At 46.8% G+C, this 12512-nt stretch overlaps 1 protein-coding gene across 1 annotated transcript in view; it reads right to left on the reverse strand.

Annotated features, from left to right (window-relative positions):
• OTUD3 (OTU deubiquitinase 3) overlaps positions 1-12512 on the reverse strand; it is a 50145-nt gene that overhangs the window by 9877 nt on the left and 27756 nt on the right. The window contains exons 4-7 of the mRNA XM_069610376.1: positions 12165-12287; positions 9829-9969; positions 8944-9040; positions 6986-7227 (exon numbers count right to left, since the gene is read on the reverse strand). Coding sequence (XP_069466477.1) covers positions 6986-7227; positions 8944-9040; positions 9829-9969; positions 12165-12287 — 603 coding nt within the window. The remainder of the gene's footprint in view (positions 1-6985; positions 7228-8943; positions 9041-9828; positions 9970-12164; positions 12288-12512) is intronic.

A 12512-nucleotide genomic window follows, 5' to 3' on the forward strand; every position in this document is an offset into this window, starting at 1 on the left:
GGTCCGCGAGAACACTGATGCTAAGACAGTGCTCCTCAAAGATGTCGATGTACTTCAACAAAAAGTTAAAAACCTGGAAGACAGGGCCGAGGAGGCAGAGGGGCGCGCACGCCGCAACAACATTCGCCTCCTGGGGCTCCCGGAGGGCATCGAGGGATCGGACCCCACGAACTTCGTAGAGAATCTCCTGATACAGGAGATTGGAGCAGAAAAACTCTCTCAGGGCTTTGTAATCGAAAGGGCTCACCGATCCCTCACATCGAAACCCCCTCCTGGCAGCCCACCCAGACCCGTGATCGCAAAAGTACTTAACTACAGAGACCGGGAAACCATCCTCACCTTCTCGCGGTCAGGCGGCCAGATCTGCAGGGGTTCAGCCAAGATATCCATCTACCCTGACTATACCTTTCAGGTGCAAATGAAGAGGGCACAGTTCATACACACCAAAGCTAGACTGAAGGCTGCTGGCCTACGCTACATGCTCCTCTACCCCTCCAGATTGAAGGTGATACGAAACAACAGAACTCACCTCTTCGATACCCCGGCAGAGGCCCGAGACTGGATGGACAGGGAGCAGATCCCAGATGTCGAAGTCAAGAAACGACAACCCCGCTGAGCCCCATCTCCCAGGGCCCCGGTGCCTTCGGAGGCCCCACCTTGGAACGGCCACTTACGCCGCAGCTGACCGGATTTCATAACACGAGGCGCCCGGACGAACACTCTCCTACCCCTGGAAGTTCTTTCTTGTTAAGGGTATTCATTACCCGCCCGTAGGGCACCATGCGACCGTCCTTCGGTCTAAAGGAGCGGAAACGGGTCTGTCATAGTGAGGAGCTCCTCACTCGACCTGGTTTATGTTGGGGAAGATCACAGTTACGGGGGGGCGGGACAGGGGAAGTTGGCGCAGTCGTTAAGTGCCCGAATCAGGGACAACCAAGACCATCTACATCCATTTCAGTCAGCACGGACGAGGCACCTACCCTCCGCTGGATAGGCTGGCAGCCACCGAAGCAGAGGTTCGGGGGCGCAAGTAACCCGGCTGAGACCCGCATGCACGAATCTCCAGGAAACCACAAGACCCCCACGATCCTCCGGCCACTCGTGGTGCTCCCGGGGGCGTTGGACATAGCCACCAGAATCCCAAATCCCACATGGCCGATACGTTGAAAATCCTGACGTGGAACGTCAGAGGCATGAACAGCTTCGTGAAACAACGGCGCATACTCTCCTATATTAAAAGAAGCAAAACCAAAATAGCCCTGCTACAAGAAACACACCTTACGTCGGACAAACTGAAAGCATTGGCAAAGGCCTGGCGTGGCACCCTGATAGGTTCCTCCTACTCCTCCTACGCCAGGGGTGTCCTGATCTGGGTGGACCCCTCTGTCCCCTTCCGGTTGGTCGGCTTCAAAGCAGACAATGAGGGCAGGATGGCAATTGCATGTGGTACCATTGAAGGGAGAGAGGTTTGTCTAGTCAGCACTTATGCACCAAACCATGATGCAACCACCTTCTTCCACTCCCTGTATCCACGCCTCGGCCCTTACAGGGACCAAACCATGATATGGGGGGGCGACCATAACTGCACCTTAGACCCCCTGAAAGACAGGTCGGACGATAAGCATACACGCCCTTCCCCGCCTGCCAAAATTCTGTCAAGGTTGATACAGCAGCTACAACTCCAAGATTTGTGGAGAGAACAGCACCCAGATGCACGTGTGTTCTCCTTTTACTCCCCTCCTCACGCAGTCCACACCAGGATAGACTACCTCTTCGTGAGCCTAGAACAGGCAACGTTCGGCGGTGCTCAGTACCAGCCCAGAGTACTGTCCGATCATTCCCCACTAGCAGCCACCTGGGAGATCTACCCGCCTAGACCCCCGGTCCCCACCTGGAGACTTAGGGCTGAAGCTCTCCTAGACATAGCCCTCCGCGAACACATCGCTGATAGGACTGAAGACTACTGGGAAAGGAACCTCAACAGTGTTAAACACATAGGCACCGCCTGGGAGGCATACAAAGTGGTCCTGAGAGGGGAGATGATTGCAACCATGGGCGGAGCACTGAGGTCGATTACTTCCTCCTTAGAACATGCAGAGAGTGAGTTGGGGGAGCTCGAAGGCAGACTAGATCCATCCCCAGAACATTTACAGAAGGTGATTGACCTCAAACAAACCTGTCTCACACATTGGGAGTCCCTGGGTAGGCTGAGCTATGCCAAACACACTGAACGTACCCACGCTCTAGGTGATAAACCTGGTAAACTCCTAGCTTGGCTGTACAAGAGAGAAGCCCCCAGAACCCCCATTTGCCAAGTACTCAAACCAGATGGCTCCTTAGTGCACACCCAGACCGAAATTAATTCGGTGTTCTCTGACTTTTACAGCAATTTATACGCCGAACCCCCACCCGTGGACGTCTCCGACATAGAGGACATCCTGGACGACATAGATCTCCCCAGGCTAGAGCCCCATATGACGGAAGCCTTGGACGAACCCATCACCCCAGATGAGGTCAAGGCAATCATTAGGTCACTCCCGACCGGTAAGTCCCCAGGCACTGATGGCCTCCCCGGGGAATTTTATAAATTGTATGAGGAGACCTTGGCCCCACTGTTGGCACAGGTGTTCAACGAAGCATACGAGCGGGGTGCCCTCCCCGACTCCATGAGGGAGGGGGTGATTGTCCCTCTCCTGAAACCCGGGAAAGACGGATCGCACTGCGGCTCATATAGACCCCTCTCCATGTTAAATGTTGATTGCAAGATCCTAACCTCCCTGCTAGCTAGTAGACTCCGAAGGGTAATTCCACACCTGATCCACCAGGACCAAACGGGTTACGTGCCCGGTCGCTCCATAACAGAGAACCTGCGTAGGTTGCACCATATTATATACAGCACGGAGCAGAGGCCTCAGAAATACGCGGTGGCGTCACTAGACGCCACCAAGGCCTTTTTTTTTTCAGTGCGTTGGGAATGGCTTTATGCCACTATGGCTAAAATGGGGATAGGACCTGTTTTCCTGAGATGGACCCGGCTTGTCTACACCAACCCCACCGCTAGGGTGCGCACGAACAGGACCTTCTCAAACAAATGGGCGTTACATAGAGGCACTCGCCAGGGCTGCCCACTCTCCCCGATGCTATACATCATCGCCACCGAACCCGTAGCCACGTACCTCAGGCAGGAATACGGAGATGGGGGAATTGTAATTGACGGAGAGACCCACCTCGTCTCTATGTATGCGGATGATACGCTATTGTTCTTACATAACCCCGAACACCTCCTGCCCTACATCCTAGAAACACTGGACGGATTCAGTAGATACACGGGTATTCGTATTAACAAAGAGAAGTCCTGCCTCTACCCTCTAGCCGCCCTATATAAAAATGGCCCTTCCCTCCCCTCCCTGGATCTGGAGTGGCAAGCGACCTCCTTTAAATACCTGGGAATCACCATACACCGGGACCCATTCACGGAACATACACTTAATACGGTGAGAGCCAAAGACGCTCTAGAAAAATCCATGGAATTCTGGGGTAAGCTTCCGCTTTCGATGGCCGGTAGGGCCGGTCTACTTAAAATGGTTGCTCTCCCCCGCCTACTGTATAACTTTACAAACGTTCCCTACAATATCCCCCCCTCCTTCTTTAAAAACATAAACAAACTATGCAGACGGTTCCTTTGGCAGGAGGGCAGACACAGGGTGGCGCTGGACACACTCCAAAGACCTTACGAGAGGGGAGGAGTTAAGGTCCCTAATTTCGAATTGTACTACCTGGCGAGCCAGCTGAGGCATGTGATGCGATGGATGGCCGATGAGACCACCTCGGACACTAGGCTCCTCCAACCTGCATTACCCAACCTCCTCCTGAGGGACCTATTGTGGGCACAGGGCAGATTCACGCAGCCCCTTCCATACTTAATTAGACTTGGAATAAAGCTCTGGAACAGAGCGTGCAAAACTGTGGGGCCAGCTGATCCTTTCTCACCTCAAATCCCTATAGCAGCAATTATGGCTCATCAGCCATGGGGCTTTCACGAGTCACGCACCCAATGGGAGCCTCACGGAGTGGCCACCCTGGGAGATTTAATGCGGGATGAAGAGATCATGCCCTTTCCTGATCTTACTGAAACTACGGGATTACCCGCTGGCCAATTTTTGCTCCACGGGGCAGTGACACACGCCATTAGGGTCAGATGGCCGGAGGCTACCACCCCCATGACGGAAAATACGGTCATAGAAGCGTTATTGAATACAGCCGAGGGCGGCCATGAAACCTCGCGATTGTACGAAACCCTGCTCCAGGGCACGACCAACACCGAGCTTAAATGTAGAGCAAAATGGGAAATCGAATTCGGCTTAGACTTCACGGATGCCGTATGGGAGAAAATAACCCACTATCATAAAAAAGTCTCCAGGAATGCCCGTTTGCAGCTCATTCAACTGTACATCACTAACAGATCCTACCTAACTCCAGAGGCTATATCTAATTTCAGGGGAGCCGAGGTCCAGCTATGCCCCAAATGTAGGGAGCCGAAGGCGGGTATGACGCATATGTTCTGGGGCTGCCCGGAGATACGCCACTTCTGGACACGGGTTCAGGGGAGGGTGGCGGACGCAGACATCGAGCTAGAGGTGAACTGCCCCGCTGTATGCATCCTGGGCAGATGCAAACGCAACCACAAAAACAAACCTCTGAACAAGCTCAAAGACTTGATCTACATAACTGCGAAGAGGCGCATAGCCATGGGATGGAAGAGCCCTAGGGCCCCGCATGAGGCATTGTGGTGGGGGGACCTGACTAAATGGATAACGGCGGAGACTGGCGCGTGGGAAACGGCAATCCTTGAACAAAGGCTAGACTCCAGCGGAGAACTACAGCGCTGGGTGGCCTTGACTGAGCCACTTCTGCATCCTAATAACTCTGACGATGCCTCGGATGGATCGGACTTCCCTAGCCATCAATCTGGCCGATCGTAATGGGACAATAATGTTTACTTGGTCTTGAGTTGGGGGGGTGGGGGTGGGAGGGTTACGTTACTTTTTGACTATTTGCCTGATATTCAAGTGATGTATACTTGTTTTTGTTATTCTGTTAAAACCAATAAATACATTTTAAAAAAAAAAAATAAATAAAAGCACCTATATTGAAACCAATAAGGAATTGTATTTTTTTATTGAAAGACTTATTGTAGGCATTTGAGCTCATAAAGTGTGAAGGGGTTGCCGGTCACTTAATGATATTATAAATATGGTTCCCCCCTTATATAGCAATTTAATTCACTGTCTTTTGGGGCATTGTTTTAAGTAGTGTGTTTACCTTATAACAGCCTATTGTTGCTTGAATACCAAATTTTGCTTGATTACGCAATGTTTGCACTTCATTCCATGGTTGCGTTTTGCTTTTTATAAGCTTTCATGATATGTTTGTCTATTGGCTTCATTGATTATTAGGCACTAGCACTTTAATCTGCGAGCTTGGAGTAACAGACTGAACTTACTACCCGTACAGGCTATCACTCAACTCTGCCGAACAAATCGAGGCAGGGACTAAATTTGTAGAGGCTTGTGCAACCTTTTTTGTTCAGACTTTGTTGAATGATCTTTGGGCTAAATTTCTATGAGATAGTGAGATTAGGTCACGTCAATGGGCTTTTATGTTTCTTTTCACCTTGACAAAGCATGTGGTCTATTTTGGTCTTGCTGTATTTTTTTTTTTTTTTTTTTTTTTACAGAAAAAGCATAGCAGAGGCGAGCCTAGCTTTGGTCCGCCGTTGAGTTTGTGAGGCGGTTGTAAACAATATGACATTTTGTGGTGTATAGCACGACGAAAGGCGGTCTGCATGATAGGACCAGAATAACGCTACTTGTTAGCCTTTATAACCAAGGGAGATGTTATAGGATTTAACTGACAGAGCTGCTAACTGACTCCGACACAGGTTTTTCCACAATGTATGTTTTTAGCCCACGATCTTGGGTGTTTTTTCAAGATGATGTTCACACATGTAGATGTGCAGAAGTATTATGATAATTGAGGGTGTTGATGTGGTTGTCATTTTCATCATGTATTGTGTTTTAGATCTTGATTTTATTACATTTTGAATATGTCTTAATATGAACTTTATATTTTCTGAAGTGTGATAATTTTGATGGTTTTATGGTTGCAACGGCCCAAAATAAACTTGTGATTGATTTGTTGATATTTTTAGGATTGTATGAAATTAGTCTTCTCAAATATGTTATTTGTGGTACAGCAATCTGTATATTTTAGTTGATGACTTTATAACAAACGCCGAAATAAAGTTTGATGATGATGAATAGTATAAATGAGGACAATGAAGCTGGGCTGAACCTGAAATATTGTCTACATCAGATTTGATGAGAAGGATGAAGAGCTTTTGAAAACAAATACCGGAAGTTGCAGCTACGGAACACCATGACTGAAAAGGAAGGCCTGGACTAGAGGATCCCGACATGTTAAAAAAGAGTAATTTTACTCGCTATTCCCTTTATTTCTGGGTGAATTTTTTACCCCCACTCACTGGGTCTGCCCTTCGACAAAGTATTGGGAATCAGCGGTATCTGCAGAGAGGCATTAAAATGTAATGCATGAAAAAGTAACTTATCTACCCGGATGCTGTTCCAAGAAACAAAAAATAATATTGTGCCTGTCATAGTTCAGTGAAATGGCAAGAGTTCGGGTATTTGGTTCTTTGAAGTCCCAAAGTTACCTTCAGCCCTCCACAATTCAAAGGAGTATATGCAGGAGGACATAGGGATGTTTTGTGGTCTCCAAATTATTGATTTGCAAGTACTGTGGCCCTTCCCAATGAGAGAACAACACAAAAAATAAATAAGCTGCTGACTCAATGAGATGGCCTTAACATTCAAACCACGACACCTACCCTATGTCTATGCTGCCCTTGTGGTAGGCTCTAAGGGTCAGCTGAAGCGGTAATCAAGCAGCTTGCCTTGCCACCTACCTTCTGAGGTCTGTTACGATCTGCTGCACTTTCAGTAACTTGGTTGATCCGAGAACCTGTTGGTTTCTCACTTCCATCCGGTTGATTCTGACTCTTGTGCTTCCTAATGCGATTTTCTGCCTTGCTATGGGTGTTCACGTGGTTGCCAATGTCACTGGATCCACTACTACGATCTTCACACAAGGCTCGGTTGAGAGGGGACTGTTGTGGAGCTTCTTGTAGTGCAGTTTCATCTTTTGGATCTGTGAATGATGGGAAAATAGTACATTCATTAAAAACCTAAATATTGCAGTGAACTGCTGTGGGCCACTGGTGGCAGGCAGACGACCAATCAGGGGATGCCAACACCAACTCTCAAGCAGGAGGATTATGCCCAACAAAGTACGTTTTTGTATTTGTTTTATTTGTAACGCGCACCTTCAGGCCCGGAGGCATCAGGGCGCAACTTTAGACATGGTTACATAAGCATACATATATACAAAGCTTTTAAACAGTGCAAAGTATTCAGGGCATACATACAGCAATATACATTTTTACAGAGTATAGATTAGGGCAGGCGTTATCCTGGGGCAGGCTCTCAGGAACATAGGAGGTCCAGAATCAAGACTGGTTGAAAAGCCATGATTTAGTTTTGGATTTGAAGGCACTAAAGCATTCTTCAGATCTGATGGTGAGAGGGAGGGCATTCCAAAGCTTGGAAGCTAGGACGGGGAAGCTAGATCCACCCGCTTTTTGTAGTTTGAACCTAGGGATGGTTCGACAGTGGGTCTGGGGGTTCTTTGCGGGCGGGTAGGCGCATGGCGGGATATCCGGCTGCAGAGATACGGGGGTGGGCTTGGTTGGCTAGGCATTTGTGGGTAAGGCCTAAGACTTTCAGTGAGATCCTCTGTTTGACTGGTAGCCAGCGTAAATTGGATCTAGATTCCGAGATGTGGTGGTTACGCGGGATATTTAAGGCCGCTCTGATGGTGTTATTCTGGGTGATTTGCAGTTTGTTCAAATTCTCTTGGCTAGTTCCTAGGTAGAGGGCGCTGCCGTAATACATTTTGGCCATGATGAGAGTTCTGGCCAGTGTGACCGTGTTAGGGGTGGTCAGGAATGGCCTGCAAGCTGCAATGGGTTTGTAGGTGTAAGCTGAGGAAGATCTGACTGCATTTGTTTGTCGGGATAGTGATAAGGTGGCGTCAAGGTAGACGCCTAGAGTTTTGGTGTCTTTCTAAACTTGGATGGTGTTGCCATCGATGATAAACGATTGGTAGGACGGCTCAAGTTTACTAAGACGTTGCGTAGTGCCCAAGATGAGGAGCTCAGTCTCGTCATCGTTGAGGCATAACTGGTGTTGTGCCATCCAAGCTTGGATGACCAGCTAAACATCGTTCAGGGCCTTAGTGTCAGCCAAGTAGTCTCCAGTGATGGGAATGAGTATCTGGGTGTCGTCAGTGTAATTCGTATAGGAGACACCCAGATAGTAAAGTACACCAAAGAGCTGTTTTGTAAAAATATTATAGAGCGTTGGCGACACACAAGAGCCCTGGGGACGCCACAGTGAATTGGGAAAGGATCGGCAGCTGCGGATTGAGAAAAGACACGCATAGATCTATTACTCAAGAATGATTTGATCCAGGTCGTAGCCGATGGTGAGAAATGGGCGGCTGAGTGAAGATGCTTGCATAGGATTTCAAATCGAAAGTTGGAAGATTTCACCTAAGGGGCCCTACCACAATAGCAGGAAAGAGTGATCGACAGCTGGAATGCCAAAGCCAGCCAGAGAAAAAGAAGGGTTGGTGGGGGGAGGGGCAAGGGAGTAAAAGACAAAAGAGGCATTGGAGATAGAAAGTGGTTAGTACACTGATAGTACACTGATAAAACAGCAATTCTGTGGGATGCCAAAGCCATCAGTTTAAATCCCAGCAAGAGGGGGTCCAGCACCATGGCATTGCTTAGCAGTAATATATTACCTGCCCTGTTCAATTCTTCAGTTTGCAGAATAGCAATCACAGCCGACTCTATATCGTAGCTCTCAGCTTCAAGATTCTGTAGGATTAGGTTTACATCCTAGAAGAGTGAAAAATGAAACACTGAAGCAGCATTAAGGAAGAAAATACAAAAAGCAATAATATATCCCACTTAAAAAAATCTGGCAAAGTATCTCGAAAAGAATGGACAAAGACAGACAGAGATCGTCAATTTCCTACAAACTACCACTTCACTCGCCCAAACCCTTATACAAGGAAGGCCATTGAATTCAAGGGACACATTCTTCACACCCATAAGATACCCCCCACCCAGCATCTCTCTTAACGATCACCGCCTCAGCGATGTTACATGCCCTTCCTTACGCAAACATCGTAACTATTCCCCGCTACCCTACCATCTCTAACAATGGCATGTTTGCAAGGACTGTTCCCTCCCCATTCACCACTTTGTATCGGTTTGAAATCCCTACCGATGGACAGTGGAACAGTACTTCCAGAAGCTCATTCACACCAAATACAAAAAATAAAATGTGTTAACATTAAAATGCAATTGTATTAACATGCATGTCGAAGCGCTCCTCTCAAGTCTTCACGCAAAAAGAACTGACATTGCTTGGAAGGCTGTTCACTCAGTTGAAAGCCCATAACATTAGAGCAAAATGTCCAGCATTATCACTCTTTTTCAGTAGTCCAAAGTGCCAATCACCACCCCTCTCCTTTTTGTGTCTCCACATTTGTTTTATCTCATCCTTTGAGTACAACTTTATACACAAGATCAGTGTCTGGAAAGCCTACAAGTCATGATTGCTCTGGTCTACGACAGTAGCAGTTTTATTCCAAATTAATCCATAGCCACTGCTTACTAACCGAGCAACCCGTTGCATTGCGCACTTTGTGCACTGCCTCATCCAGTTCCTGCTGAAAGTCCTCAACACAGTCCTCTGCCTCGTCTACAGGGCTCACCAGCTGGTTCCTTTCCGTCCAGTTTGCTCCATCTTTACAAAGCATCTGCCAGAGTAAGAACAAGAAACTAACTAAAAGGAAACTGGGACATGAGAAGCCATATTAGAGGAAGGAAAAGATAAGGGAAAAAACAAAAAGCAGGTGGAGAGGCAGATAAGAAAGCAAAAGGATAAAGCAAGAAAGAGAAGAAAATGGACTATAGGTGTATCTATGCAGGCAGCAACCTTTGAGTCATCCTAGAGAAGAGAATGCAGAAGTACATCGGACACAATGAGAACCTACACAAAAGGCGAACAGGATTCACCCAAGGATAGAGACATTTTATATATTGTGCTCAAACATGCGCACAAAGATAAATACAGAGGAAAAATAATTTCATGTTTCGATACATTTCAAAAAGCTTTTGACTCATAGTACAAAGGCATGTTTCGAAAGCTTTCAAAAAGAGGCATTAGTCGAAAATCAAACAATGTGATTAGGCATATGTACTATCAAAACAAATGTGGCACACAATAAACGCAAGGCCATACCTATCAAATGACATGGACTAAGACTGTTAGGTTATCTTCAAAAGCTATAGGAATGACGTGGCAATTTGAGGGTTTGTCTGGGCACCAATTAATTGCCTAGACACCAAGATCAATTGTTTGTTTTATTTATTTGTAGAGCGCTCTGGACCCGTGGGTAGAAGGGCGCTTAAGAAGGCGGTTACAGGCATAACATATACATTACATTTACAAAGTACAATAATTTACAAAAGCAAGGGGTTACATACAACAATTTACATATAATACAAGTATGGTTGCGGCTGCTAGCTTATTAGAGGTGGGGGTAAATGCTACTCATTGTTCAGTAACCAGCCAATAACAAGTTTCCTAAAGATCGGGAAGGATTCCGCGGTTTTAATTATGAGTGGTATGGTGTTCCAAAGTTGGGAGGCTAGCACAGTGAAGCTAGTGCCTCTTGCTCTTTTTAAGGCAAATCTGGGCACTAACAGGCATAAGGAGTTGGAAGATCTAGTGGTTCTAGATGTAGGTTTTAAGGTGAATTTGTTGGAGAGGTACGGTGGGGCTAAATTGTTTAAGGCCTTGTAAGTGAGGCAGATAGTTTTGAGGTCAATTTTTTGCTGTATGGAGAGCCATTTGCACGCTTTCCTGGTTGTGGAGATGTGCTCACGCCTTGGGATGTTGAGTGCTGCGCGTAGAGCATTGTTCTGGAGAACCTGGAGTTTGTTAGTTACGGTTTGGTTGGCTCCAAGGTACAAGCTGTTGCAATAGTCTGGTTTGGATTGAATGAGTGCTCTGTACATTGCTTACTGTACATTGATAATTTGTTTCTTTAGTCTCCGACAAACCAAGGGCTACAACAGAGCCTGGTCATATTCAACAACGAATGTGCCTGAACAAACAAAATCACATCAAATGAGATGATCCTACTTAGAAAATTCATAACAAGACCCACCAATACCACTTCAAGGTAGGTTAGATACAGAAACGATCCACAAACGTCCAAGTGCAACTACCTACGACTAATATGTCAGACCTCCAGAAATGTCAATGAAGCTATGAAATACCTGCAAGGAGGAGGCCATGTGAGCATTTTGCTCCATAAAACCTATGCCATGGTGTCATTAGCAAAAAGTGACTTGGCTGTGTGATCAAACTTACAGTCCAATACAGCAGAGAGGTATGGGATCCAAAATGCACCAAAGATAACAAATGGGACAACAACTCAACCAAAGGGATGCAGCTGGGTTTCTGCAAACAGGTACCCAAGATCCAAAGAAATACTTCCAACAATGCTTGCTTAACAGAACCCGGGCGACACCTATTACTAACTGTGAAAGACAAACCAACGGCACAGTTTGCAATTCATATAATGAAAAGCAAAAGTGGAATTTTCCCAATCAAAGCTTTCAAACCCCAACTGGAGAATAAACCCAATGCACGGAAGCTCATGCATGCATTCAATGATCTGGGACTGCCCCCAACAGAAAAATTGAAAGGAAACTGAAATCACTCCAACTATATCCCTTTGCAGGGGCAGGCAGGGCGCGCATGGGGCATGGAGAAAAAGGGGCTGCTGGACACTGAGAGGTAAACAAGAGAGCAAGCAAGCACTGGGATGCAAATATCAAACAGGTGGGTGGCAGAGAATGACAGTAGATACCAATCTTTTGTTTTTTAGACTGAACAGGACAAGGTAAATATTTAAGAATAGTGAAGCTATACATCTCTCACCTGAGTCCGGAGATTTGCTGGAGTCTCTGAATTGTCATTCAGACGCCTTACACTGTCATAATGCTCCCCATAACGGTATACAATGTGGAGCTCCTGAGCATCAGCCTTGTCAGTCCCTCTGATCTGATATTCATGGTTTGCGATGCAGTTTAAAAAAAAAAAACAAAAAAAAGAAATTTAAAAAAAAAGGATGAGCAACAATATGGATGTTTCCAAAGTCCCTCATAAGCCACTTATCAATTGAGGGGTGGTGGGGTTGGTGGGGGGTGTGTGGAGAGGAGGGGGTGGGTTAGAGCCTAATACTCTCCCAGGGCAGACTGGGGCTGGTATCTTATAGACTCCACCATT

This window comes from Ambystoma mexicanum, chromosome 8 (assembly GCF_040938575.1).
Source record: "Ambystoma mexicanum isolate Mex_15411 chromosome 8, UKY_AmexF1_1, whole genome shotgun sequence".
Classification (NCBI taxonomy): domain Eukaryota; kingdom Metazoa; phylum Chordata; class Amphibia; order Caudata; family Ambystomatidae; genus Ambystoma; species Ambystoma mexicanum.